The following is a 26,908-nucleotide window of genomic DNA, read 5'->3' on the forward strand; positions in this document are numbered from 1 at the left end:
AGGGCCGCAGCATGGGAAAAGGTGAGAACCACTGCGCCAGAGCCACATGGGCTGTTTTAAAAATATGCGGGTGATAATGTAGCCCTGATGTCTTCTTCTCCACCCGCTAAGCCATAGTTAACCTCCGCTCTGGGTGATTTTAGTCAATCTCATTGAACGGATGAATTGACGCATGCTTGAACTGTTCACAGTTCTGAGTGTAAAGGTGAGTGTAGATAAGTTAACAGTAGCTGCCTTATTTAGTGTGCACGTATCATTATTTAGTGTGCACACGTATTTTTGAATAAAGAATTTTTTTTACTAGTTGTAACTTTTTAAGGACTTATTATAATAATAGTGTCGCTGTGTTGGGAAGCCAAGCTCCGCTTTTCCTGCCTCTATTTTGGTTTTGCAGCTGTTGTGCAGGTCGCCTGCTTTGGCTTCCAGCTTACTCTGCAGTCTAGCGACGTTCCAATCCCTGGTTCAAACTGCTGTCAACAGAGGCCTAGAAACTGGTTTAATCCAGTTGCCACTTATGATATTTGTACTGAATAGGAAAGCATATTAAAAATCAAGCTGTTTAACTCAAAATCCTGGAAATATTGCGTCATTTAAAAGTAAGTGAAGATGCAAAATTCAAGGTACACTTAAATTTTAACATCTTTTTAACCATCCTGTCTGGGAAACAGTTGAAAATATCTTTCACTAATTGGAAATCTTCAGAACTAACTTATCAGAATTTAATTTAAAAATGCATAAAATGGCCAGGCAGTGGCGACCCATTCCTTTAATCCCAGTGCTCTGGCAACAGAGCAGGTGGATCTCTAAGGAGGAGGCCAGCCTGGTCTACAGAGTGAGTTCTGGGACAGCCAGAGATACACAGAAAGATCAGGTTTCAGAAACAAACCAAATGAAACCGAACAAAACCAAACCAAGCCACCAAACCAAACCAAACCACCAAACCAAACCAAACAACCAAACCAAATCAAACCAAACCAAACGAAACCAAACCAAACCAAACCAGCAGGAATAAAATAAACTCAATCACAATGTGTATAACAAATAGAACTGATTATTTATAATTTTTAAAAACATATTCCTCTGGCATGAGGAGGGAGGGGGCACCCTTGGGATGTAAAGTAAATAAGCTGAAAAAAAAAAGATATTCCCACAAATAGTGAATTAATTTTAGTAACAATGTGCAGGACTTCAGTTAAGTAAATTCAGTTATTATTAGTACTGAAAAAACAGTGTATTTATAAAATCCGTTTTGTCTACCAAGTGAAGGAAGATATTTTTATGAAAGGAAATAGTGACATTGAAATATTAAGATTTCCCTGGGCATGGTAGTGCCTGTAATTCTAGCACTTGGGAGGCCGAGGCAGATGGATCTCTGTGAATTTGAGGCCAGCCTGATCTATAGAGCGAGTTCCACGACAGCCAAGGCCACACAGAGAAACCCTGTCCCATAAAAAAAAAAAAATAGAATGTAAAATTGTATTTTGGAATTCAAGAAACAGTCACAGTTTGCATGTAGACAGAGATTATAACGTAGGTCATAATATTACACGTTCTGTGACAGCTGTGTTTAGCCTGTTCTGGAACGTGATCAAAGAAAGGATATTAAACTTTGCAAAAGCTCTTCTAATCCCCGAACGTGTATTTCCTTTCTGCCTCTACATTGTTGCTTGGAAGAAGAGACGGGAGGGAGGGAGAGACGCAGAAGTGGAGGGTGCCATCCTGCGCCCAGTTATTAATTCCAGCACAAGAATTCAGGAACTTCCACGAATAGCCAGGCAGCTTCCTCTGAGAGCCTTTCCAGTGTTTAAAGCCGCCATGGCATTCTTCCGAAGCAGCTCAGTTCCTTCCCTGCTGACTCCCAACACCTCAGCGGACTGTTCCTTAGTAAACAACAGAAGCAATTAAAGCAAAACTTATCATAATATGTTGTACTTCTAAAGCAAGGTCAGCACATTATCAAACAACCCCAAATCCTATATTTTATTGTTTCATGAAAATGTTGATAGTATTTCCCTGTAATATAAGAAACCTAGATCTAAAATACCAGGTAAAAATATAGAAGATATAGTTTCATCTTCCTTATTCCAAATACCAAAATAGCCAGATAATGGTTCAGTTTTTTAAAAATTTTCTTTTTTTTTTTTAAGATAACTTGTTTATTTTCATTTTATGTATATTGGGTTTTGCCTGTATGTACGTCTATGTGAAGGTTTTGGATGTTGGAGTTACACACAGTTGTGAGCTGCCATGTGGTTGCTGGTATTTGAACCCAGGTCCTCTGGAAGAGCAGCCAGTGTTCTTTTTATTTTTATTTTTTAATTTATTTTTTATTTTTATTAATTACAGTTTATTCATTTTGTATCCCCCCTGTACCTCCCTCCTTCCTCCCCTCCCAAACCCACCCTCCCTCTTCCCCACCCGTGTCCCTCTCCCAGTCCACTGAAAAGGGAGGTCCTCCTCCCCTTCCCTCTGCTCCTAGTCCATCAGGTCTCATCAGGACTGGCTGCACTGTCTTCCTCTGTGGCCTGGTAAGGCTGCTCCACCGTTGTGTTCTTAACCACTGAGCCATCTCTCCAGTCCCAATGGTTCAGGTTTTAATAAAGCAATTTTATTTACCTTTAATGAGATAAGAAATATCTTCTGGTTTAGTGTTTAAACTTTCAAAACTGTTTTTTTCTAAATAAGTTGATTATGAATTTTGTTAAAATAACTAAATGATTTACAAAAGGAAAATAGTTCTTTTTGATGTGCTTTTCAATTTCCAGGAAAGCCAGATTTCTGCTTCCTGAAAGAGGATCCTGGAATCTGCCGAGGCTACTTTACCAAGTATTTTTATAACAACGAGTCAAAGCAGTGTGAAAAGTTCGGCTACGGCGGGTGCCTGGGCAACCGCAACCAGTTTGAAACCTTGGATGAGTGCAAGAAGACCTGTGGGGACGCATGTACGCACTGCCCGTCTCTTTTGGGTCCATGTACAGATAGCATTTAAAACGAGGGCACCGGATGCTACTTAAGCTGCACAAACAGCAATCAGGTTTGAAGGAGATTCACTACCGTGTTAAAACAAAACCAAAAACAGACACAGAGAATTAACACGACTGTGCAGGCACCCTAAATCTCGGCGTGTTTTCAGGTGTACCACTTAACCTTCTTTCCTCAGAGGGCTGCAGTACACGCTCAGCCAAGCCGCAGGAGTGCTGAAATCTCTTATTCTTACAAACTATGACGTTAATAATTACTCAAAATAAGAAAAAGGAAACCTTATACATTAACTGTTGCAGGATTTTGGTCACTAGCCGCAAAATTACTAATGGAAATCTTAGCTTGTGTATGTATAAAGTTCCTCGTTTGCTAGTTTAGATCAGGACGGGGACTAAATGCAGCAAGGATGCTGTTCTTAACACAGCAATTGCATTTGCTTGATGTAAAGGTATGAAATTCTGTTGTGTTTTCAGAGTGTAATTGCTTGTTTTTCTTTTTTTTTCTCAGTGAATGAGTTACAGCTAGGTGATATCACAGCTGATCCCAATGCTGTAAATATCACTTTGATTTCCCAATCTACCAAAGTGCTCAGCCGTTGGGGTAAGAATCTTTTTAAAAAGATTTATGAATATATTATAAGAACAGTAGATAGAAGCGGTGTGTGTTAGAATTATCTTTTAAAATTGTTTTATTAAAAAAATTGTTTTATTATTTGAGAGTATGTTAAATATAGACATCTGATGAATTTCAGGCACTTAATCTCATAAAAGTAATCAATTTTCTTCATCTCTTCTAGAATGTGCTTTGAAGTAGGCTTTGCTTGCGTGTACCGTGTGGGAAATGTGTACATGATGCACTTGGCCTGTTTTAATTTAGTGTCATTACTCAGTTGGAATTTGTCAACATTTCCTGTTAGCTTTTTACCTATCCCAGATTTTTTAAAACTAGCTTTTCAACATAAGACTTCCTGTCAAATGAACTTATTCTTAATCACGTCACCCACGGTCACCCACGGTCACCCACCGACTACTCTGTGTCCCCCGAGCTGGTATTCACCATCTCACCTGTGGGCTCCCTGCTGTACAGAAGCCCCCTTCCTCTGGCTAGCCAAGCAGTCATTTAATGTGGCTGTCGTCCGATGTCTCTGCCTTGCTCGAGTTACTATGCTACACGGTTCTGAGGATGATAATTTATAGCCTCCGTTCCAGCGTTCACCTCCATCTTAAGCATATGTAGGTGACTTACATTTTTTACTTATTAACTTGTGATTGCACGTACGAAAGAAGGAACAAATAGTGGTTGGAAGAATGCTGATTATACTTGCCAAGTCTTTCCAAATGCCTCTACAGTCACGTACTCAGGTTCTTTATTTTTAGGATTGGATAGCGTTCTGTGTATATCCTATTGTTTGTTGCCTTTGGGTTTATTTAATATTTAGATAGTGTACTTGATGCTTTTGCACTTATGATTAATAAAGTTTAATGTTAACATTTGTAGTTAACATAGTCTTTTACTATGTTTAACTGGTAAACTTACACTAGGAAAGACAGACCAATCAGATTTGTTTGGGGTCTTTGGGGTAGACCTGATCATCTTGGAGAAATTGAAATTATTTTCCAAATTCTCATAGCCCACTTTACTTCTACACGTCATCTCTTAACAGCTGCCTTGGGACTGTATCAGCTTTATGATATTTTGAAAAGACTCATCTTTGGTTAGACTTCAAAAGCCTACGGCTGACTCAGTCTCCAGCCCTTGGTCTCTGAGTGAGAAAGGAGCACCTGAGTACTGATCCAGGGCCATACTGCTTTATGCGGCCTCCAGGTCCAAGGAGAATGACTACATGTAACAAAGAAGACCCGTGGACACTTGAAACTCTTTCCTGACTCTATCCTGAATATGACCTAGGGCCAAACTCCACATACATAGAAAATGGTGGAAAGGAGCAAACACACATGTAATTATATATGTATGTGTGTGTGTGTGTGTAACACACACACACACACACATATGTCTCTTGGAAGAGGAATGATGTTGATGGAGAAACTATTCAATAATCAAACACTGATGTGTTCATGTTAGAGATCCACAATAGAATCCTTTCATCTAGGTATTCTCTTGGAAGACACTGATTGCATTCAGAGGAATATTGCAATCATGTAAATTTTCTGGGAAGAAAATACCCCCTCCAACTAAGGAATTACACATTTATATGCACAGCCCACGGAGTCATGAGTGGACGGTGCTGTAACCTCACTTCATCAGCAAACACTCACAATTTGAAGCAAGTATGGTGGCCTTCAAATGTATTCTCACAGAGAAGCACGGAGTAAATCTCACCACCGACGTGGTCCTGCATGGGAAATCTGGTGGCTGGTGCTGACACCCTGGCAAGCTGGCTTTCCATAAATAGAGCGTTAGCGGAGCTCGTCTCAGGCCTTCTACTTCCTGTCAGGAGTGCTGGCAAGAAACAACAATGTGGCACTTCCTCTGCCAAAATCGCAGGCACCACCCCACCTCACTGGTAAATCTCCCCGCAGACAGTCTTGTGTCTAGTCAAAGATGATGGTTTTCCCCGGGAGCAGAGCCCGGAGAACGTCACTGTGTCAGCCAGTTATTTCAAATGATGTCTATACTGAATAAAATAATAGAAATCCACATTTGTGCAACTGTAAAGCCACAAGAAAACTTAGTTGCATATTAATACAGACCAAACTACTAATTAATACTGTTAATTTCTTAAAATTTCCCTTTTCTTAAAACAGTAGGACATCCATATTGGAATATGAATTTTGTATTGATAGCAAAAAGATAGGCCAGGAATAAGAATTAGTTTAGAAAAACCTATGCTACTCCCAGTCATGCTTCTCTTTACGGATCGGATGGTCTCTGCAGAGATGAAGTGAGGAGCTCTCATCAGAGAGCCCCACCTGCCTTTCCCAGCCCCACAGGGCAGTTTCCTATTTCCCAGTTTCCTGAGTGTCAGGAGCATCCTCACCGGGAGCATCTGATCCCAGAAGCATAAAGGCCTGGACTGTGGCTTGTGATTTCTAGAGTGAGGCCAGGCTGAAGGTGCCGACTGAGCGATTCCTGCCCTCGGATGACAGAGTGCCATCTGGCTCAGCGCCGGTGCCCCCAAGGCGTTTCCAGCCTCCCTGTTAGGGTTACTCTTTCAGTTAGCTGTCTTGCTCTTGTTCAGACTTGATGAGCACCAATCTGTCATGAGGTGCAGGGGCAGGGTGCAAGGCACATTTCGAGTGTTTTGACTGGAGATTAAAGGGGAGGAGAATTGGAGATGAGAAATAATGAAGTCTTGCCAACCTCGTCTGATAAAGTCTTTTAAACACTTGCTCCGTCAGTCTAGAAGAACTTCCCACTGAGCTTTTGAGAGATGTCTGACAGTGGGCGAGAAGACTGGCTTTCTGAGTGGAATTTGGCTTTGAGTCCAGTTCTTTAGTTTCCTGACTTGTTTTGTACCTTGGAAAGAGGCATGTGTTTCTCTCAGCGTGCAGGTCTCTTTGCCGCCTGTGAAATGTCGTGTGTCATAAAGTATTTGACCCACTATGCCAGCACGGACCACTTCCTCCTGTGCTGCCATTAACAAGAACATTGATTTTAAGGCTTTCGGTGGCAATGATGGTGACCCCAATTCACCTAAGGTTTAAAAGAAAAAGGCGTAAAAGAAGTGGCTTCAAGGTACTGTCATGCATACGCTATTATAATCTTAATAAACTAACGTGGTAACCTTGGGTTGAGAAATCTTAAAGTCGATGTAGTTATCTGAATTAACACACAGTGATTGCAGAATTCAAGCCCAATTTACTAAATAAAATCCTATCTTTTGTGTCTTTGGATTTTATTTGTGATCGCTGGAGGCATAAAATACCCATCTATCCAATTTTATGACCTGAGGTGTAGCTTTCTGTGTTTTCTAACTTTAGTGAGATTTATCAAAAGTTGATGACCTTGCTGATGGGAAGAGTGACAGAATCTGGAAATGGATGAATGAAATAGGGTGGTTTTGCTCTTTGCAGACGTGATTCCCAGATACGAGAAGGATTCAGATAAATAAACGGCTCCAGTAGTGAGGCCTTATAGGTGATACGGCAGGACCAAGTCAAAGTGAGCTAAGGTGACATTCGGAATGTGGGTACCAGTGACCTAGGTCACAGAGCAAAGGTACTTGCTGCTCAGTCTTTCCTGGGGAAGGCCGCCTCCCCACGCCCAGCTTTCCTCGGCTGCCTGAACTCTTCCTAAATCTGTGCTTCCAGATTTACATCTAACATCCTGTCTGTTACGCTCCGCTCTTTAGCTGGTCTAGACTTTCTAACGCACCCCTTCAGATGAGCCAGAAATATTCTTGTTTCTGTGCTCTCCCACACACTGCTGTTTCTCTGACTGTTAAGACCATATTCTTCTGTTAAAGCTGACCGACATATTAAATAAATAGTTAATTTTCATCTGGCTTAGATATAATGTTTCTAATTGCACACATCATGGATTGCTTCAAAGGTATTCAAACTCAAAATGATCTTGAAAAAATCATACCGATGTTCTAGAAGATTTTACAGTTGGGCTTGATGGAGAGTGACCTGCTGCACAGATGACAGAGGCCCTGGATACACACGTTTGTGTCAGCAGTCACGGTCCGTATAGCCTTCCCTCTACACGGTTCTCAATGACATATTTTTAGACTTACCTTATTGTGTGTGTATGGGAGTGTGTTTGTCTGCACATCTCCTGTGTGCGTTGCCTGAGGCAGCTGGCAGCAGTTACTGGCCTGGGGGTGCAGAATGGCATGAGCGTTCCCTGCAGGAGCAGCAGGTGTTCTCAGGTGCTGAGCCTTCTCCCCTCTGCACGAGATTAAGATAAAAGTGCTCGTATGATGGTGCTGATTGTAAGTATTTTTTTCCTCAAACATATATTTTCTAACAAAATGCTTAATTTAAAAAGAAAAACATGTTCATGAGAGAATTTCATAGTTGCCACTGTCTACAGCCATTTGAATTTTGGACTGTTAAGACAAACCTTTGAGCTCAGCTCTCTTAGTGAACTCTGAGTATGGATTAGTCGGCATCTAGACAAAAGCAAACACATAACTCATCAGGTTCCCTCTTTCCTTTCTAATCTGTGTAGGCTTTCCTGTCCAGGAAAGATTTCTCACAGTCTCTTCCTCTGACCTTTCCATCTCGAATTCCCTGGCTGCTCATTTTAACCCCTGCTACGTGGTCCTGCACACCCAGGAGGGAAAATCATCCTCACAGTGACTGCTCAGCAGTCCTCGCTCTCTTCAGGGCTGAAAGGACTATGGGTTTCTGCTCGGTCAGTGGCTGCTCTTCCCTTGGGCGTCTCTGCACAGCAGAGGAGGTGGTGGTGCCTTACTGTCCATTACCAACCAGGCTGCAGTTGAGGGTGCTCTGGCTTTTTATTTATTTTTTATCACTTTAAGGAACTGGACTTAATTGTAATTAATAATCTAGTCACTAATTTTTTATTGTGTAACTTGAGCATTAGAATTTAGGAATACTAAACATATTGAAAAACAGAAAACAGCAGTAAAAATTGGCCATAATCACATCATACTAGTAAAATCATTGCTAGTAAATTTTATTTTATTAAAAAAATTTATCCTGGAACAAATGATTGGAAGGCTGTAAGTTCTGCTGGAGGGGCCCCAGCCCATAACATGCTCGCCACAAATGTCTACTCTATAGAACTCTAGTCTAGTGAACTCCTCAGTTTACAGCCTGAGAAAGCAACACTGAGAGACATCACTCGTTACATAGGCTCTCAGCATTTTCCCCAATGAATAACATATATAACTTTCATTTTTACATACGTGATTCTATATGTACTCGTGTATGATGTTGACATATAATTCAAAGTAGCATATTTTACTAATTTTAAGTCACACATTTTTCGACATCTTAGCACTGTAATCACGATGAAGCCTGTGAATGATAGGATGCAATAATGTAATCAGAGCTTCCTTATTAGTTGTACATGAAATAGTCCAACTCAAAATCAAACACATGTTAGATTCCATGTAAGTGATGTTTGGCAGAACAAATGAAATATTATGCCTATTTAAAATGATGTGTAATTGTAGAAAACATATTCACAGGTTATGAAGGCTAGAAATCATACATAGAGTAGTATATAAATATATCTCTGTGAATGCAAATGATTTTGAGAAAATATTTACCAAATCATTGATGGTAATTTAATTAGGGGGAGGGGAATTATGCAGGTGTTTTATTTCATTTTTTTTATCTTTTGATATTACTTAAATTTTTGTAAAAGTTATAATAAGAGTATATTTCTCTTTACTACAACTTATAGGGAAAAAAGGAAATAAAAACTCTCAGAAGAAAACGGTTGACAGGTGATGAGGCGGTTTATAAACACTAATGTTCTTGGTACAGGAAGAACCTATACGAGAAAGTGTTACGGGAATGGGACCTTTGGTAAAGTTTTAGTGCATTAAGTTCAGAGCTTACGCATGAACTCCAAAGTAAATTTACCTAGAACATTTTACTTGAAAAGTGGACCCTGGGCCACCACCATTTAGCGGTCACACTAGACAGTAGTGTTTTCTAAAGCAAATTGGAGAAAGGAGGTGCTATGCCCTGAAACCTAGCAAAAAGCTTCTAGACAGAATCCTCTCAGCTTGTTATTGATGCCGGGATCAAGATAAAGTGCCTTTGGCTGCCAAGGTCCCTTTGGAACATGAGCAGAAACCAGCCAGGTTAGTGTCTTTTTATTCTGTCTCAAATCTGTCACTAGTTATAATCTAGACCAAAGAAACCGCACCATGCATCTACTTCAAAACCTATTTTCTTTTATTGTAGATATCAATGTCTGGAATTTAAATAGGTGAGTGTCTACGTATGTCTAAAATAGATTTGTTAACCGAACATAGGCAAACTTATCTTTTCATTTTTAAAAAATATTTTATTTTCTCACCTCTGGAAATTTAATTAGATGCTAGTCAAGGACTCCAAACATCCTGCAGAAACTGTCTGCTTTATTTTACCTACAATTTATGATAAAGTAATGAAATGTTAGCCAGAGTTAAAATAAAAACAATGAATTAATTTCAATTTATTCTGTAATTTATGTTCTAGAAAAACAAATGTCTTATAAAAAGACTCCCAAATTGGAAATCATTTCGTATTTTTAATACTGGACTATGTATAACACAAAATATTTGGCGGTAAATTTGAAACTGTAGCCCGCGCTGAAAGCAGCATTCTTGCTAGCCCTGGCAGCATTGTTGACGCGGTCAAAGGTGTGTCGTACTGGATGAGTGTGGACAGGGAGGCAGCAGGCCTGACAGGGTGAGATAAACAGCTGCCACCGGGTCGCTTTGGGAAGATGCTTCCAGCTGGAGCAAGCGCGTATAGCGGGAGCGGGGCAGGCAGAGACGCTGACCTCAGCTCCCGGAGCTGCGCTCGGCCCTCGCGCAGAAGTCAGGCAGCAGAAATGTGATGTCTTGGATGGCTAAATCGGCGAGGAAGCTTTTCCTGATGCACCTGTGCTCCTAAGTGCCTGCTTTCACGTGACCCCTGCCTTCTGCTGGCCTGCGCTGCATTAAACCCATTTCCACTGGCTTCTGACGTCACTGCCGTCTGTAAATATTTCTGGATTATTAAGTGGTTAAAGACAGAGAAGCCCGTGTGCCCACGATGCCCCTGGCGCACCGTCCATGACTGGTGTCCCTCCAGAAATGCCTGTGGTTCTGGTTTTCACCTGGGATGGAGGCTTTTGGTCTCTGGTAACATTCTTTCTTCCCACCTCCAATCTAGGGGCAATAGTCAAATTAGCCTCTCTTCACTTGAAATATTCTCCATCTCCATTATGAAGCTCTACTTGCATCGGATCATGTGGAGAAGGGGTTGCTCTCAGAGCGAAGGCGCCTCTCTGTCCTGACATCAGAAGGGCGGGCATCGCTACTAAAACGCCACAGTTAACATTACAGTTACAGTAACACATTATTAACGTTACATTACAGTAACACATTATCTGCATCTTCCTAGGAGCGACACACCATTCCATATCATTCTCCATACTTTGTTTTCAAATATATGTGGTACTTGCTGGGAAAAAACATAAAGCAAGGAACAAATTCCTCTGATTCTCAATTTTATTCAATTGCTTCTTGTCTGTCCCTTTTGTTTCTGAACCTGAGTGGTGGCTTTGGAAGTTCAGGAGACAAAGGTGGGGCAGTCGCTCACAGGATGCCTCTTGGGTTACTCGGACAATAGGACGACCCAGCCAGGACGTGGCTCTCCTTTAAAATCCCTTCCTTGGAGATGTTATTATCACTGTTACTGAAATTATTAACCTTGCTGCACATTCTTGGGTTTTGAATGTTTTTGGTCTCATTAATACGCCAACCTATCTATGCTAAACCAGTGTCTTACTTTACTATGTAAATATAAAAATTTGTTTCATAGAAAGTGATTTATGCGTATTTATGAATGGTAGTTGAAGTTTCAGAAGATAGATTGTTCAATAGGACTCGTTTGGATTATGTATAACCACTTTGTTCAGGTAAACGCTAACTGCAAGCTCTCCTTTTGTGATGTGTTTTGTTCACTGGAGAAAGGTCATGGTCTTATGAGCATTCCAATTTGTTTAAGCACATTCTGGCAATGGAAACCCTTGGGTTTCTCGTAGATTAAGCTTTGTAGGATTCTGCTTTATTCAGAAGGCATACCAAAAGCTAATCTGCAAGGAGTACACAATAGGGAGTCTCAGATTCATCATGCAGAGAGCTTACCATGTTTTCTTGATCTTTAAAAATTCCATTTATTTATCTGTTTGTTTGTTTGTGTATTAGAATATCATGGCCCTTCATGGTGTCTTGCTCCGGCAGACAGTGGATTGTGTCGAGCCAGTGAGAAAAGATTCTACTACAATTCAGCCACTGGGAAATGTCACCAATTTAAGTACACTGGATGTGGGGGAAATAATAATAATTTTGCTACCAGAAGAGACTGTGTTAGAGCATGTAAAAGAGGTATGAAAGAGGCTTCCTATTAAATCACTAATATTTGAAATGATAATTATGTTTAAATTATGAAACAACAGAAATTTCCTTACTTATGAGAAGAAATATAACAACTTAATGTCTCTTCTCCCACTAACTAAACTTGGGTAATACTGATAGTTATGCCAGCCATATTGTTCTGCGTGTGTATCACAGAGGAGTCATCCATTTCAAACAAAATTTTAATTCTTTCCTTTTAAAAAGATTTTATTTTTTTATTTATGTTACGTGTGTGCCCCTGCACATGGGTTTGCTGTGAGCGTGCAGGCATTTTCAGAGTCTAAGGAGGGTGTCAGATCCTCTGAACTGGACTTACAGGTGCCTATGAGCTTCCTGAAGTGAGTGCTGGGAACTGAGGTTGGTCCACTCTTAGTGACGAGCCACCACTCAGTCCCACTATTTCTTTCTTTCTTTTTTGTTTTATTTTTCGAGACATGGTTTCTCTGGGTAGCCTTGTCTGTCCTGGACTTGCTTTGTAGGCCAGGCTGGCCTTGAACTCACAGAGACCCTCCTGTCTTTGACTCCCAGAGTGCTGGGATTATATGGGCGCACCACTGCACTCAGCAATATTTTTTCCTAAATGTTTAAGAGCTAAGAATTTATTTTTAAGAAATATAGCAAGTCTTGCAAGTTCTCTCTCTTCTCCCTCTTTCTCTCTCTAGGTTTTTTGTGACAGGGTTTCTCTGTGTAGCTCTGGCTACTGTGGAACTCATTCTGTAGATGAGGCTGGCCTTGAACTCAGAGATCTTCCTGCCTCTGCCCCCTGAGTGCTGGGATTAAAGGCTTGCACCACCATGCCCAGCTAGCTGCAAGTTCTCTTTTAATGCACAAACTGTAACATTTCGATGACTTTTTTTCTGACAATAATAATGATATGATAGAATACAAATAACAGAAATTAAATAAAAGCTGGGAGTGGTGGTATATGCCTTTAGGGGAGGCAGAGGCAAGTGGATCTGTAAGTTGGAGGCCAGCCTGGTCTACAAAGGAAGGCAGCCAAGACTACACAGAGAAACCCTGTCTCAAAAAACAAAAACCAACCAACCAAACAAAAATTAAATAAAACAATGCTATTCCAATAACCACGTATCTATCTTTTTTATGAAGATGAATGTGTATTTTTTTAATTTTAATTTTAATTTATTCATTTTGCATCCTGGCCATAGGCCCCTTTCTCCTTTCCTCCTGGTCTCACCCTCCCTCCTTGTTTCCCCGATCCGCCCCCCCTACTCCTCAGAAAAGGAGACCCCTCCCTAAAGCCTCTCCCAAACATGTCTAGTTGCATCAGGACTGAGTGTATGCTTTTCCCCTGTGGCCTGGTGAGGGAGCCCCACCAGGGAAAGTGATGGAGAAGCAGACATCAGAGTCCTTGTCATTGTCAGCCCCCATTCCCCTTACTAGGGAACCTATATGAGGACGGAGCTGCCCATCAGCTACATCTGTGTACGGGCCTAGGTCCAGTCCACACATAGTTCTTAGTTGGTGATTCAGTTCCCACAGGTCCCCTTGGCCTGGTTAGTTGGCTCTGCTGGTCTTCTTGTGGAGCTCCTGTCCTCTGAGTTCTTCTATCCTTCCTCTGACTCCTCCACAAGGCTCCCTGTCCTCCATACAATGATTGGTTGTGGTTTTCTGCATCTGTTTCCATCAGCCTTTCAGAGGACAGCTATGCTAGGCTCCGGTGTGTAAGCATACCAGGGTATTGTGTCAGGGGCTGGCTTTTTCTTGTGAGATGAATCTCAGGTGCGTCCAGTCATTGGTTGGACGTTTCTTCAATCTCTGCTGTATTTTTGTCCCTGCACATCTTGTAGACAGGGTAAATTTTGGTTTGAAATTTTGTGTGTGGGTTGGTGTTCCCCTCCCTCCACCAGGAGTCCTGTCTAGTTAGAGGGTGTCCTCTTCAGTCTCCGTGACTCCTGTTACCAGAGTCTCAGCTAGAGTCATCCTTGTATCCTCTCAGGAACCTACCTTGTCGTAGGTCTCCAGCATGTAACAGAGAAGTCCGTGCCTAAGGCTTCTCTTCTGCCTGCAAGCCTTCTGTCTTCTAGACCCAGCTCTCCTCAGGTCTGATATGGACCCTAATTTTTCTCTGTAATTCCTTTCTTACCCTGTTTCCTCTCTTCAGCCACTTCCGCTGTCTCTTCTATTTCTACCTCTGAGTGGGAGTAAAGCATCCTCCTTTGGGTCCTCCTTGTTACTTATCTTCTCTGGATCTGTGAGTTGTAGTATGATTGTCCTGTACCATATGGCTTAAATCCACTTATAAGTGAGTATATACCATGTGTGTCTTTCTGCTTCTGGGATACCTCACTCAGGATGATCTTTTCTAGTTCCCACCATTTGCCTGCAAATTTTATGATGTCCTTGTTTTTAATTGCTGAGTAGTATTCCATTGTGTAAATGTACCACAATTTCTTTATCCATTCTTTGGTTGAGGGACATCTATGTTTTTCCCAGATTCTAACAATTATGAATAAAGCTGCTAAGAACATAGTTGAGCAAGTGTTCTCGTATGGTGGAGTGTCTTTTGGATATATTCTCAGGAGAAGTATAGCAGGGTCTTGAGGTAGCACTATTCCCAGTTGTCTGAGAAAGTGCCAGATTGATTTCCAAAGTAGTTGTACAAGTTTATATTCCCACCAGCAATGGAGGAGGGTTCCCCTTTCTCCACAATCTCTCCAGCATGTGTTGTCACTTGAATTTTTGATCTTAGGCTGTGGGGTGTAAGATAGAATCTCAGAGTCATTTTGATTTACATTTCCCTGATGACTAAAGATGCTGAACATTCTTTAAGTGTTTCTCTGCTATTTGATATTCCTCTATTAAGAATTCTCTGTTTAGGTCTGTACCCCATTTTTTAATTGGATTGCTTGATTTGTTGCTTTTTGACTTCCTTAGTTCTTTATAAATTCTGTATATTAACCCTCTGCCAGATATAGGGTTGGTGAAGACCCCTTCCCAGTCTGTAGGCTGCTGTTTTGTTCTATTGACAGTGTCCTTTGCCTTACAGAAGCTTTTCAGTTTCAAAAGGTCTCATTTATTATTTGTTGGTATTCTGTTCAGGAAGTTATACACTGTACCAATGAGTTCAAGGCTCTTCTCCATCTGGTCTAACTGGATGTCTGCATGTAGAAAAATGCAAATAGATCCACAGCAATCACTCTGCACAAACTCAAATCCAAGTTGATCAAAAACCTCAACATAAGATCAGAAGCACAAATCTACTAGAAGAACATGTTTTTTTTTTTTTACTGAATTATAGTATACTTACCCAGTTTTGGTGACCCTCACACTTGCAAAATGACTTTCTTTTTTCTTTTTTTTGAGACAGGGATTTTCTGTGTAGCCTCAGCTGTCCTAGAACTTGCTCCATAGACCAGGCTAGCCTCAAACTCATAGAGATATGGCTGCCTCTGCCTCCTGAGTGCTGGGATTAAAGGCGTGCCCCACTACTGCCGGGTGCAAAATGACTTTTTAAAAAATATATTATTTTACGAAAAATAATTAAAGGCTTTGAGAAAAATTTTTGATAAATTCTTATTGTTCTCACCATTATCTTATCATTTATTGTTCTTATTGTAGGTTTCATCAAAAGAAAATCAAAAGGAGAAATTAAAATTCAAAGAAGAAAGAAGCCTTCAGTGAAAGTAGTATATGAAAGCATTAGTTAGGATTAAGATATAAACACGTTATATTTTTACATTAATTTCACTAAATATTTCCATAAGGTAGTTTCACTATAATTTCTGTTCTTCTACTACAATAATTTTAATGGATATATTAATAGCCAATTTTCCAGGCCATTGTGTCTGCTATGGATGAGTTTTCATTTCATTTCTTTTCTAACCTAGTCACTGTACTTTTTTTTTAAGGTGTAGTTTTAACTGGCCACTGTGAATTTCATCTTGATCCCTTTCTAAGTATTTCCACTTAATTAAAAGTTCTTTTGCTGACCCATGAACCAGTTTTCTTGTTTCCTTTGGGGACCATCTATTGAAGATATATTTTCACTTGATTTGATCATGAACATTAGGTACCCTTGATAATCTAAACCTTGTCAAGTGGTTTTATTTTTTAACAATGTAAGAAATAAAATATTTTATCCCAAGCAATAAACTGGACTGTTACACTGGTATTTATTAAAGAATTTCTTGTTACTTATCACAAAGATACAGAGTTATGAAACCAAATAAAAATGACTGTCCCTGCTTCACTCTGTTTGCTTCCTTATTTAGAATGTCTTGGCAATCTCCTTCAGTTACAGACGTGCAGGCACACATGATTTCTTGTTTGTCACAGACGCTAGATTACAATGCCTTAAGAACCATGGAAATGCAAAAGGGATGAGTGAGGAGATCAGAGTGTGTGCTTTTCCTCACAGGACGTGGACACGTTTTCCAGCACTTGTGCTGGGCAGCTAACAGCCATCTGTAATTCCAGCTCCAGGGCTCTGATGTCCTCTTCTGGACTCCACAGGCACACAAGCCCATGTGTTACACACACACACACACACACACGTATACACAAATTTAAAAATACTTAAGCTTTCTGTATTTGTATTTCCATCAATGATTGAATCGAATATTGTATAAAACCAAACATGTTATTAAATAAAAATTGAATACATTATGTAAATGCTTTCAGCTCAAACTATTTTAGTACTCTGGGTCCATCTCCATATCAGAAGAAAATGCTGCACAATCAGCCAGTTATTCGAAGGGTGTTGACTTTTCCACCAGCAGATCTTATTCTACCTTATTTTTATGAAATTGGCATGTTTTCGCTCCCTTTGGGGGTCCCATTCTTTCTTAGGCCCTTTGACTTGAACACAGAGACATAATTGCAGTTCCTGCATTCTCTACGAGGCGTAAAACCTCTCCGCTCTGTCTGTCACGTTCGGCCCTTGGCTGAGTCCAGCAGTCGGTTTCTTTAGCTAGCATTGCACAGAGCCCTGAAGAAGGAAGGCTGGGGTAGAGCCGTTCATATAGTTCATTTTATAAACGGGTGCCAGGGCAGAGAGGGGGAGATGGATAACAAGGGATGTGAGGTGGTGATTTCCACCAAACAATAGCTCACATCTGATCATTATTTAATACAGAGAAAAAATATAAGAAAGGAAGTTTAAGCATCAGTTTCAATAAATGAATCAATTTTTGATGAAATTCAACATTTTTTTCCCATAAATAATTTTGCAGCAAAATATAGATCAGCTAATCTTGTGGTATATGTACCTAAATCATAAGTAACATGAAGTTTAGTGATGAAAATTTAAAGTCATTCAGCTGAAGTGAAGAATCCGGGCTAAATGCTCCTCCCTGCTTTGTCTCAACGCACATGGCCAGCCTTAGTTTTACAGTGAACATAAAAAGACAAGATACAGGAATTAGTTGTGATTAGTTGACTGTCAATATCTCCTCAGACTTTGGCACACACTATCAGCAACAGCACCCTCACCCATTCCTGGGAGCCTGACCTGGGAAAGGCTTTGCCCTTCTTGTGGGGTCGTTAACCTGGTCGTGTCCACGTTAACCAGATGGAACTCATCCTCTCTGCACATACACCGAACCTCCTCACTGCCGGCCACAGCTCAGGGAACATCACGGCAGAGGAGCGGAAAGGTAGTAAGTTAGAGGGCTGGGGAAACGCCACGCACCGCCATTCTCTGGACACGATGCGGCTGTCCCTCATTGAACCCAGCAGCTGTGGTTTCCTGCACAAGATCAGGCACAAGCTCAGGCCGGGAGGAGGAAAAAGACCAGTCCCCACTAGAGCTGAGGCATTATTGACCGCCGATGGTCGCTGGGAGAGAGAGTCACTCTTCTCTGGGAGTGAGGACACTGGCAGGTCCCATACCCTGAGGATATCCCTTCTACACATTAGCAGCACTAGTCAGACCCAGCGAGTTACTACAAGAGAAGGGAAGGGATGAGGCAGGAGGTCATGAGCACGTGTTGGGGGCCTCCCGGGAGGTCGGAGGGTTGGAGTGGGTAGATATGATCAATTTATATTGTATATATGTATAAAAATTTTGAAGGTTTCTAAGAATAAAGAAGTTTTAAGCAAAAACCTCAAGAGCAGAAAACGTCCCTTCTGGCAAATTTTGTATTCTAGCTGCTATCTGAATGTTTCACATGGTAGACGATCAATTGATTTGTGCTCTGTGGATGACCATTGAGAAACGTCTTTCTGGTGATTAAAAGTTTGAAGAGCTGGGTCTTGGAGACAATGAATATGTACAAAATATGGTCTTTGTGAAAGGTCTGCTAAATTAAAAAAAATAATTTATTTTATGTGCATCAGTGTGAAGCTATCCTGGGAAGTGAAGTTACAGACAGTTGTAAGCTGCCTGTGGGTGCTGGAAATTGAACCTCAGTCCTTTGAAGGAGCAGACAGTGCTCTTAACCACTGAGCCATCTCTCCAGCCCCCCCCTTTTGGTCTGCTAAATTTTAAGTTGGAGCAATATTACAGCCAAATAATGATTAAAATTTGGACAGCTTGTTTTGAATGAATACTTTTAATATTTACAAAAAGCTTGCTAGTCAGAATGTGAGAGACATTTCCCATTGTGATAGGAATTGTTGAAAATCTGATTCAGGTTCCTGATCAGATGTTTACAAGTGCTGTACTGAAGAAGCCACAGGTTTCACTGCATTGGTGTGTGTGTGTGAAAGAGAGAGACAGAAAGAGAGACAGAGAGAGAGAGAGAGAGCGAGAGAGAGATGTGTGTGTGTCTCCCTCTCTCTCTCTCACACACGGAACATCTATTTTTCCTAGTTGTTAAGGTTTGTTTCATTAACAAAAAGGGAACAGAATTACTTTGAGCCCTGCCAACAAGCACGGACTAAAACCGGAGAACTGTTGACACTAGGTGGCAGGATAGGCCTGCAGATAGGTAATTCCTCAGGTGCGGCCTGAAAAGGCTACACCTCTCCACAGATCTCCAGAGTTCAAATGGGCAGCGTGTTAGGCTTTGACTTATGCATTATTTGGATCACAAATCCCTTTAGAGATACTTATATTCTAGAGAACAGGGTTGTGGTAAACAGAATGAATGAAAAATTGAAGAAAATAGAATAAATTAAAAATTGCTAAAAACCTTTCCCAAATATTAGTGTTGGTAGGTGGATAATATTGTCTGCTAGTATTGGACAACATTAAAGCTGTCATTTTTGAATTTAGCGATTCATTTTTTGCAAACATAACATTGGTCATGTAAAAGATGACCAGTGGGTTAAGATGTCAAATGCAAATTTAAATACAACTTTCATTTTCACACTCAAGATTAGTATTCAAAAATACGAAGCATTTCAGAACACATCGACATGAATAGATATGAAATGAGATAGTATCATTTTCAATGTGATCTAACTCTGCTCCAGAAATAGATTCAAACCTTCCTGGGAAGGGAGATTTCTGTGTCCCAACTGAACCTCTCACACATTAATTCTTGGTCTTTATTCGCTGCTTGTCCACATATAACTTTTCACCCAAACAGAAACCCTCTTGAGCACGGAAGGGACACTGCCCTCAGGACTGAGAAATAAAACCTCCAACCCGTGTGCTTGCCAGAGAGCCCACGTCACCCTACTAAACCAGGGATTTCTAAGCTGTTACATCTAGACCTTACTTTCCCTGTTCTATCTCACGCCTCATTTCCCAGGACTTACTTACCCTTTCTTCTTTCAGTGGCCTCTCTTCAGATTCTCATGGGCAGCACCAGTTAGACAAGTTCCCACAGGAGTTGAAATACACCAAGACATAGCAAGAGTTAGGCTTTTTTAGCTGATAAGTATTCGGCTGATCCTGACATAATTTGACTCTCCTGAGGAAGAACATCACGAGATACTATAACAAATACTACAGGCTCGTGAAATCGCTTTATTGTTGTGTGGATAACAGGCACCAATTGCTCAGTTCAATTCACACTTGCACTTGAACAATCTTATGCACAGTAAAGCTTATTAAAACATTATTTACCTTTAATAAATAATTACAGTGAAAACTGGTCCTTTAGTTTTAGTAATAGCGTATTCACACTCAGTAGACACGGTATTGGGTAGAAATTATTTTAGCAAATGCAATTAATTACCCTTTGCTTTAGAATAAAACCCTAACAGCAGTTGCTAGGTAAAATAGTGCAATATGAAGTCAACTTAGTTCCTCAGTAATTTTCTTTTTGATGTAACTGTATAAGAATTACACGTTTCTCAGATAGCAAATTCCTATAAAGGATGGCATACAATGGCTTTTTAATCACATCAATTAATTAAAGATGAATAGTGAATTTTGCTTAATCAAAAACATAAAAGAATTTCTAGTTCAGAATATGGTAGCTGGAAGGTTTCACAACATAATTTTTAAATGTTTTCTTTGACCGGCCTGGCACTTTCACTGGGAATGCTCTATCTATCACACGTCCTGTGTAAAAGGATTTTGTTTTGGTTGTTTTTAAAGACCCATGTTCAAGGCAGTGGCTACAGAAACCCAAGCGGTCAGCTGAGACAGCAGAAGCCTAAGATTGTCACAGAGGCTTTTGGTCTAATTTGTCTAACTTGTGCACATCAGACTGATTTAGCATCCCCTGATGAATTGCCTTGTGAGGCAAGGTCCATCTCTCAGGGGCTCCCACAGCCCATGTAGAGGACCTGGCACTGCTGAGCCCGACTGAGGAACACGATGGAGGACGTAAACCCTGCAGTAAAAGCTGAAGTGGACAGATGTGGCTGTTCCTCAGGATGCCTTCCATCTGTGCGTCATTCCTCGCTCTGCAGACGTGTGGACGGGGTGGGGAGGGACTCTGCATGGTGTGTGCTCTGTGTGGTTATGCAGCAGCATCTTCGCACGCCTGTCAACTGTCCTTAAACGGTCAAAATAGAAGACGCTTCTTTTTTGGTCCTAATTGCCTGAAAAAGAACTATTTTGAGCGTTTACCTGAACATACAAGTTTGATCACCACTTACCACATAATTCTAAGTAGCTTCAGTGTGTTCTGGGGAAAAATGACAATATGAACTACATGTAGAATATAGAAGACTGAATGAATGTACTAACAGTACCTCGTCGGCTCAGATCACCTAATCGGTCTCTGGGAATCGTTTCATTTAGTTTTGCCACAGCTATCCAAGCATTTGTTGTCATTCTAAAGCATGCACTTGAGAATTTTCACTCAGGCTTTTCACTTGTTCCTACATATCTTATCATAATCTAGATTACCCCAGGTCCTTATAACGTGCATTAATATAGCACGTATGCACATTTTCCATGTTCATTAAATGGTAATTTATGATGATCTTATTATTGAGAAGTAGTTTTACTTTTCTAAGAAAGACACACAAATGAATTATCCAGAACCTCTCTGGACCACAGCCAGAAGCCTATCTGCCCAAGCAATAATTTATCCTAAACACTACAAGTTGCATTAAATTCTCTATTTTCAATAGCACCTTGTATATCTATGGTACAGGAAAACATTCATTGGGTCCTGATACTTCAGGCATCATGTCAAAGAAAGAATTCCTTTACTTACTAAGACAGCTGTGTTTGAACAAATCCAATGAGTGAATCACAAAATGTTAATGCTTTAACACTTACTGGAAACGTGCAGCTTTCCACAGTCAGTCTCCATCTGAGGGGTCAGGTATTCTTAGAGTGGGACGTACAGGTATGGACTGTGAGCCTTTGGAAGTTAAAAGCTAGTCTTTATTTTGCCCTGAACTTTAAGCTGTAAGCATCACGCTTAAAGGTTCCATCAAGGTCACCCCGGCAAGATTGAGCCCCCACGCTGGGAAGCGATTGTTCTCCACTCCTTTCCTCCCGGTTCCCTGTGCAGGGCGGGACTCCAATCAGAACGCTGCAGTTTTCACCGGGGACTGTCTTCTCCGTCCTTCTGATTAATGAGTTATTATTTTAGGAGGCAGTAGTGATTTACAATGTTGACTTTTCATCTTATGAGCTGAAGGAAACAGCACAACAAAAATATAACCCAACAGTTCCTTCAAGAAAGCAAAACTAAAGTCTGTGCAAAGTCACTTACCTCTGTCTCCTAAAGCTACGTTGTGTCCATTCAGTTTCTTACATAGCTTTGGCTTTATCAGTGATTGAGACTGCCAATCACGTCTCTTATTTTTATATGGATATATCTTATTCTATATACATGTGTAGAATTAAAGATTCTGCAATACATTTCTTCCACAGCCCTTGAGATAGTGAAAGTTTAGGAAGGAGCACGGTCTTTCAGAAACATGATGATCTTCGACTGCATCCTGTCTTTACTGCCATGGCTAATCTGCCTGGACTCTGGGCTCCGAAGTTTGCTCCTTAGCTGTAGCGGCTTACCTGTTAGTCTGCGCCACTGAGTCAGCGCTAATCAGAGCAGCTAATCAGAGGAGCTTTCCATTTTGTAAATGTTTTAAAAGTTTAAATGATTCAAAGTTTAAATGATGTGGAGAATCCAGGTATTATTTTATCCAACTTTCCCTGTCTGTACATGAGAAATTTGATGCAAAGGTCACGTGACTTTTAATGCTGTGGTTTCAGGAGTTATGATTATCACCAAATGTCATAGTTATATAAAACTAACAAGTATATTTCAGGTTTACAGTTTTTTTTTCCTGCTCATACTCAATGATTTCTTAAAAATACCTATGATATAATTATGTTTAGAGATAAAACATTTAAAAAAAGTAAAGTTCATTTACTATATATATTATTTCATAGTATCATGTCAAACTACAGCCACATTTTCTTTAAAGTTATTTTGAGATACAAATAACATAATGTTTAGCTTACATACAGGGATATAACTACATCAAACATTTGAAAGTCTGAGAGGTCAGGTATCCTTAGAATCGGATATATGGGTCTGTACTGTGATCATTTAGAAGTTAAAGTCTAGTCTTTGTTTTATTTATTTCACACTCAGGACACAAGCTGGCTTTACAGTGCACACACATGTACTACGTCATGACCGACTAAGGGACTTTCAGGAAGGAAGCACAAAGCTTCTTCATCTCCTTACGAAAAATTGATTGTGAATTGGATCACACATCAGTGCTTCCAAGTAATCCTGATGCTCAGAATTCCATGCACATTTAAGAAAGATGTGACAGATAAAATTCTTGCTGGTTGTTCTGTGAACGCTAACTCGACACACACCCACAGGCACACTCCTTTGATTCTCTGGCACTCACATTGCCTTCAAATCACAGGCAGCAAGTCCTGACAGAACTCAGTCTGGGTGAAAGCCAGCCAGCTTTGCTGGTAACAGTGTGCTCACACAGCAGAGGATCTCTGTCTGTTCAGGCTGCTTCTTGCTCTTGTCGGAGCGGGAAGGGAGCTGCTGCTCCTTTCCTGGGATGAGCTATTTGAGAAAGAAAGTAACCTAACACTAAGTGCAGGCGGGGCGGGGTGATGTAACAGGAAGCCGTGATGCTTCCCCTCTGCCGCTGATCACTTACAATCTGACAACACTCTGCATGGACTCAGAGCAAGCCCTCCCTCCCAGCGGCGCACTCCTGCCCCGGACCTCGCGCTGCTGCCTGCAGCTCACCCTGCCTGCAGGACCACACTGCAGGGCTCCACTCGTCCACGCCTTGGGAAGCTCCTCTGCGGCACCTCACAACTCCATCCTGAGACTGCCTCACACAGAAGTTCCCTAGTCGCTGTGCTGGGTAAGTGGATCCTCAGGAGAAATCTACGTCTCCTCCGCACTGTTCTCAGGTAGTTTGACAACGTTTCTGACAAGAATTTACTAAATGGCACTGAGTTAATGTCGAAGCCGCCTCAAGTATTCTACATAGGGAAACTAGAGTCTTACTCCAGAGTTCATACAGCATCTATTACTAGTGCCTAAGAGTATTTACAGTGATCTTTTAGAACTTAAGTTTAGCAACTAATAACAATGGGAATGGACCAAAAAGCAACTTTCTGAACAAATACCTTAATCAGGAAACAATGCTGGTTCAAGTTAGTTCTACTAGCTCAAGTCTTGACAGCTGGAAAACATTTGCAGCCCAGGAAAGGTCTTTAAAGTTTCCACATAATCAGTATTCTAAGGAAGGGGTGGCAGAGGCTTCATGGGGTCCCAGAATCTTCCTGTGTGGCGGACACAAAGCAGAATTAGAAAGAAAAGCCACAGCCTGGGCTTTTGTTTGCCTTCTGTGTCTATTGACACATCTCTACCTAACCAGCGGAATCTTCATTGTTCTTTGATGCCAGATATGTGTAAATACCCTTTTTTGTTTTGCTTTGTTCTTTTTTTGTCTTGTTTTCTGTTTGTTTGTTTTGGGTCTTTTTGGAGAAAGTGTCCCTGTATTGAGATCATGGTGTCTTACTAATAAGGGGAAAAAACCCAAAAATACAACAACCAAAAATACCCTTTGAAACGCCTACAACTGCCCAAGGTTAAGAAAATGCAGTGACTTCTGCATTACTTCATGGTTTTTAAGCTCTCCAGCTGAGAGTTGTGTTATTTCAACCGTCCTGCAAACTTGTGGGGAAGAGGCTGTTAGGGGAACGCTGCGAACACACACTCACAGACACGATAAGCAAGCGCATTAGCTCACTAAGCAGAGGAGTGCAGTTAGGTATTGAAGGAAGCACTTCCAGGATGATGCTGAGAAGAAACATCTGTACCGCTCTCTGCCACGGCACAGACTGTCCTGAGAGTTTAGGAACCGAGGGCCTCGTCAGCCAGGCCGGTGAAGGCGGCGTCAGCCAGGGCGGTGAAGGCGGCACACAAAGTGCTGGGAAGGGGTGGAAGGCAGCAGTCTCGACTCAAATTGTGTTTGTCGGCGTAATTGTTCAATTCTATGTTTTCTTATTTAAATGAAATCATCAACTGCAAGCTGCCTTCCAAGGCTAGCGTGCTGAGCATAGAGTCCGGGAGTCCGGCAGATAAGCATCCTGAGAACCTCCTCAGTGATGTTTGGCTCAGTTTGCACATACGTTTCTCAGCATAATAAAAAATTAATTCATACACTTGTAATTTTTAAAAGCATTGTAGTTAATTTATGTTTTCAGTCATTTTTAAAATTATATCACTGAGTTCTCTAATGGACAGAAATGGACAAGGTTCCTAAGATACGGCTTGTTACAAATAGTCATTAGGTAACTGGAGAAGGAAGTACAATCAGCATATTAAATAACCGCATGTCATAGATAGTAACAGAAATTGAAAAGCATTATTCTAAGCCAGATACATTCTTAAATTAACTGCTATATTAGTAAAATATTGTAAATTAGTAACTCCACAAACTCTTTTGATTTTTCTTGAATTAATGTTCCAAAGCACATAATTTCTTTTAATACCTTCATCTGTATTAATAGCATCATTTAAAACAATCTTTATTACCAAAAATTATAGCAGAAAATGCCAGGCAATGAAGATTGATGGTCACTAGGCAAATGAATTATCTGAGTTAATAATGAGGAAATTAAAATAAGAATTTATATCATTCTAGAATAAATGTAGCTTTTAAAATGAGTAAGCAAATGTCTGAGAACCAAACCTGGTTATTATCCACAATGGTAGCTTAACAATATTTCCTTGTAACATCAAAAAATCAATCCATATGCTCTTAGACAAGTTTTAGATATGTCACATAAAAACAAAGAATTCATAATTGTCATGTCACACATAATCTGAAATGCATTTACCTAAAATTTCCTGTTTGTAACTCGATGCATTTAGATGGCACAATAATAGCATACAATCAGCCTTATCTCGCTCAACTTTTGATGGTAACTGTTTATTCAGAATTGTTTTTCAATTTTGTAGACAAATTAATACAATTACCTTTAAAGCATCAAAATAGGTATTCACTAAACAAAACGCATTTCACACTTTATACATGACTTTGATTGACTCTAGTAAAACTATTCTGCTCTTAGAGGTCGATGATGTCACCTTTTCAGAATACAAACATAGTCCAAGGGCCTAATTCCTCGTCTTTGTTTGGGATTTAGAAAAACTTCTAAGGCATTAGCATAATCGGTGTCTTACAGTGCTGTTAATGGAGGCCGAGGCGGCGTCTGTAGTGCGACGTAATCCTGACTTGTTCTGAATTTTAGGGTTCGCGCTGAGCATGAGTAACTTGTGCACAGCTGATCAGGGAAGAACTGCGGTTTCGAGGTCCGGTCTGGGCATGAACTCCACACATGTACTTTTACGTGTACTTTTTCTTGAGTGTAATCTTCTTTAAAAAGAGCCATACTACAATAGTAAATTATTTAAAGACATCCTTTACTATGTAAGAGCATTCTGATGCAATTGTGTAAGGACAAAACTTTGCAAAATTGCAAATAAGATCTGCATCCCACAAGGCGTTTTCCCCATTCATTATCGTGGAAATTCTTTTCCTGCCCAAAATCTTTCATTAAAGGCGGTTGTACAAACTCCAGGTGTCTGTAGTTTGCCATTTTAATTTTTCGGTAACCGGAGAAAGAAGTGGAAACAACGCAGTAAATCATTCAATGCTTTTTTAAACTTTTAAATTTGTGTGTAATTTTGAATATATATGATCATAGTTGAATAGTTAAATGGAATAATAGGTAGAATACAATTTATTGTAAATTTGAAAAAATATAGTGTTACCATGCTTAAGGAAAAAATGAAAAAAATCTGTGAAATATGTTATAATCATATCATAATATTCATTTTGACAAAATGGACTATATTTTTATATTCCATTGTAATCCTCAGGAAAGCAGAAACTTCTCAATAAATCCAGGTGATTATTTTTCCTGTGTAATTAGTATTATACTATTTGTCAGTAAATTAGTTTAAGTCAAATAATCTCAATACTTCTTAAATTAACTCAGTTTTTAAATTAGTAAGTTATTTTAGGGAAAAGATCTTTAATTTTAATGCCATG

The 26,908-nt window shown here is 40.3% G+C and overlaps 2 protein-coding genes and 1 long non-coding RNA gene across 19 annotated transcripts in view; 2 read left to right on the forward strand and 1 right to left on the reverse strand.

The window, feature by feature from the left end:
- Tfpi (tissue factor pathway inhibitor) overlaps positions 1-15,995 on the forward strand; it is a 50,396-nt gene extending 34,401 nt beyond the window's left edge. For all 17 annotated transcript variants that reach the window (XM_060390377.1, XM_060390376.1, XM_060390379.1 and 14 more), the window contains 4 exons: positions 2,766-2,942; positions 3,490-3,582; positions 11,828-12,007; positions 15,617-15,995. In XM_060390377.1, coding sequence (XP_060246360.1) covers positions 2,766-2,942; positions 3,490-3,582; positions 11,828-12,007; positions 15,617-15,705 — 539 coding nt within the window. In that variant the 3' untranslated portion in view covers positions 15,706-15,995. The remainder of the gene's footprint in view (positions 1-2,765; positions 2,943-3,489; positions 3,583-11,827; positions 12,008-15,616) is intronic.
- Positions 15,996-20,374: 4,379 nt separating this feature from the next.
- Positions 20,375-23,277, reverse strand: LOC132655924 (uncharacterized). Its single transcript, XR_009593883.1, has 3 exons — positions 23,225-23,277; positions 21,627-21,987; positions 20,375-20,938 (listed from the first exon to the last, which is right to left on the reverse strand). It is a non-coding gene; the product is annotated as an uncharacterized LOC132655924 (long non-coding RNA).
- A 104-nt stretch (positions 23,278-23,381) lies between these two features.
- Positions 23,382-26,908, forward strand: part of Calcrl (calcitonin receptor like receptor) — a 97,563-nt gene continuing 94,036 nt past the window's right edge. Inside the window, exon 1 of the mRNA XM_060390381.1 lies at positions 23,382-23,704. The gene's annotated coding sequence lies outside the window, so the exon portion shown is untranslated. The remainder of the gene's footprint in view (positions 23,705-26,908) is intronic.

This window comes from Meriones unguiculatus, chromosome 8 (assembly GCF_030254825.1).
Source record: "Meriones unguiculatus strain TT.TT164.6M chromosome 8, Bangor_MerUng_6.1, whole genome shotgun sequence".
In the NCBI taxonomy this organism is placed as follows: domain Eukaryota; kingdom Metazoa; phylum Chordata; class Mammalia; order Rodentia; family Muridae; genus Meriones; species Meriones unguiculatus.